Source organism: Amphimedon queenslandica, unplaced genomic scaffold (genome assembly GCF_000090795.2).
Source record: "Amphimedon queenslandica unplaced genomic scaffold, v1.1 AMPQUscaffold_3339_Cont24664, whole genome shotgun sequence".
In the NCBI taxonomy this organism is placed as follows: domain Eukaryota; kingdom Metazoa; phylum Porifera; class Demospongiae; order Haplosclerida; family Niphatidae; genus Amphimedon; species Amphimedon queenslandica.
The window spans coordinates 1-1,395 of record NW_003556331.1 but is presented as its reverse complement, the minus strand read 5'-3'; the positions used below and the strand labels follow the sequence as shown (position 1 = coordinate 1,395).

Here is a 1,395-nt window from a genome sequence, read left to right as displayed (position 1 = left end):
ATACAAATTGATGTCCTTATGCTATGTAGCTGTTATCATTATCATTACCTGTTCAGTGATAGAGTCTAGGGAAGATGTTGCTTCATCATAGACCAGTATAGGAGCATCCTTTAATATTGCTCTTGCTATTGCAACACGTTGCTTCTCTCCTCCTATTAAAACATGTAGTATTATCAATACATGCAATATATATATAGTGCAGTGCATCATATTAAAAATATAGCTACAACTTAAGCACCATGAGTAGCAACACTTTCATACCTGACAATTTCAGTCCTCTTTCTCCAACCTGTGTCTCATATTGGAGTGGCATTGAACTAATGGTCTCCTTCAGACCAGCTGTGTCTATAGCCTCCAGTACTTCATCCTTGCTAGCACTTAGTCTCCCATATTGTATATTGTGAAGGATTGTGTTATGAAAGAGGACACAGTCCTGAGGGACAACACCAATAGCTCTCCTAAGACTATCAATTGATACATCACTTATGTCTTGATCTCCTATCAGTATCCTTCCTTGAGGAGGATCATAAAAACGATACAGCAATCGCACTATCGTGGACTTCCTATAAAAAGTGTGATAGGAGTAAAATTACTATTTTTAGCTCATTTTCTTACTGACCCAGATCCACTTCCGCCAACTATTGCAACCTTCTTTCCAGCTGGTACAGTAAATGAGAGACCGTTGAGTATATTCTTATCTCCAACATAACCAAATGAGACATTGTCAAATGTAACAGTGTTTGATTCTGGAGACAGCAGAAGATTTGGTGCATTAGGTTTTTCCTTATAAATGAAAGGGAATGACAGTAAATAAAAGGAAAGAAGATTAAGTAGCAGTAGATTAAGAGGAAAAAGAGACTGTCATACTTTTATTTGTGAGTGAATATTTAGTAAGTTAAACATTGTTTGCATATCAATCAGTGACTGTCTCACATCTCTATACACTGATCCCAAAAAATTTAGAGGCAAAGAGAGCTGAAATAGAAGTCCATTGACCATTACTAGGTCACCAACAGTGAGAGTACCTAAAAGCAAGAGTGGATAATAATTTGCTAAAAGTATAAAGCAAAAAAATAATGAAAAATAAAAGCGAAAAAAAAAGAAAAAAATACACCCCTGGTGGGACTCGAACCCACAACCTTTGAATTAGAAGTCCAATGCGCTAATCCATTGCGCCACAGGGGTCACGTTACAGGTGAGCTTCAAATCCGATTACTAATTCCTTTTCGCATACCTGATGTTATTCCATGACTGGCCATTAGCATTACAGCAGTCAGTGACACGCCAAAGATAGCATTCTGCCCAAAATTCAATGCAGACAGCGATGTAACCGTCTTTAATGAAGCATCCTCATACCTGGCAAGGACTTTATCATATTCATCTGCTTCATAAGCT

The 1,395-nt window shown here is 37.6% G+C and overlaps 1 protein-coding gene and 1 non-coding gene across 2 annotated transcripts; both read right to left on the bottom strand.

Annotated features, from left to right (window-relative positions):
* Positions 1-21: 21 nt before the first annotated feature.
* On the bottom strand, positions 22-1,391 carry LOC100639969 (ATP-binding cassette sub-family B member 7, mitochondrial-like; the record flags this gene model as incomplete). Its single annotated transcript, XM_003391967.1, has 5 exons — positions 22-152; positions 262-563; positions 620-783; positions 868-1,025; positions 1,235-1,391. Coding segments are annotated over 5 exons (912 nt in total), but the record flags the coding sequence as incomplete, so codon positions are not given.
* Trnar-ucu (transfer RNA arginine (anticodon UCU)) lies at positions 1,112-1,185 on the bottom strand. Its single transcript has one exon. It is a non-coding gene; the product is annotated as a tRNA-Arg (tRNA).
* Positions 1,392-1,395: the final 4 nt, after the last annotated feature.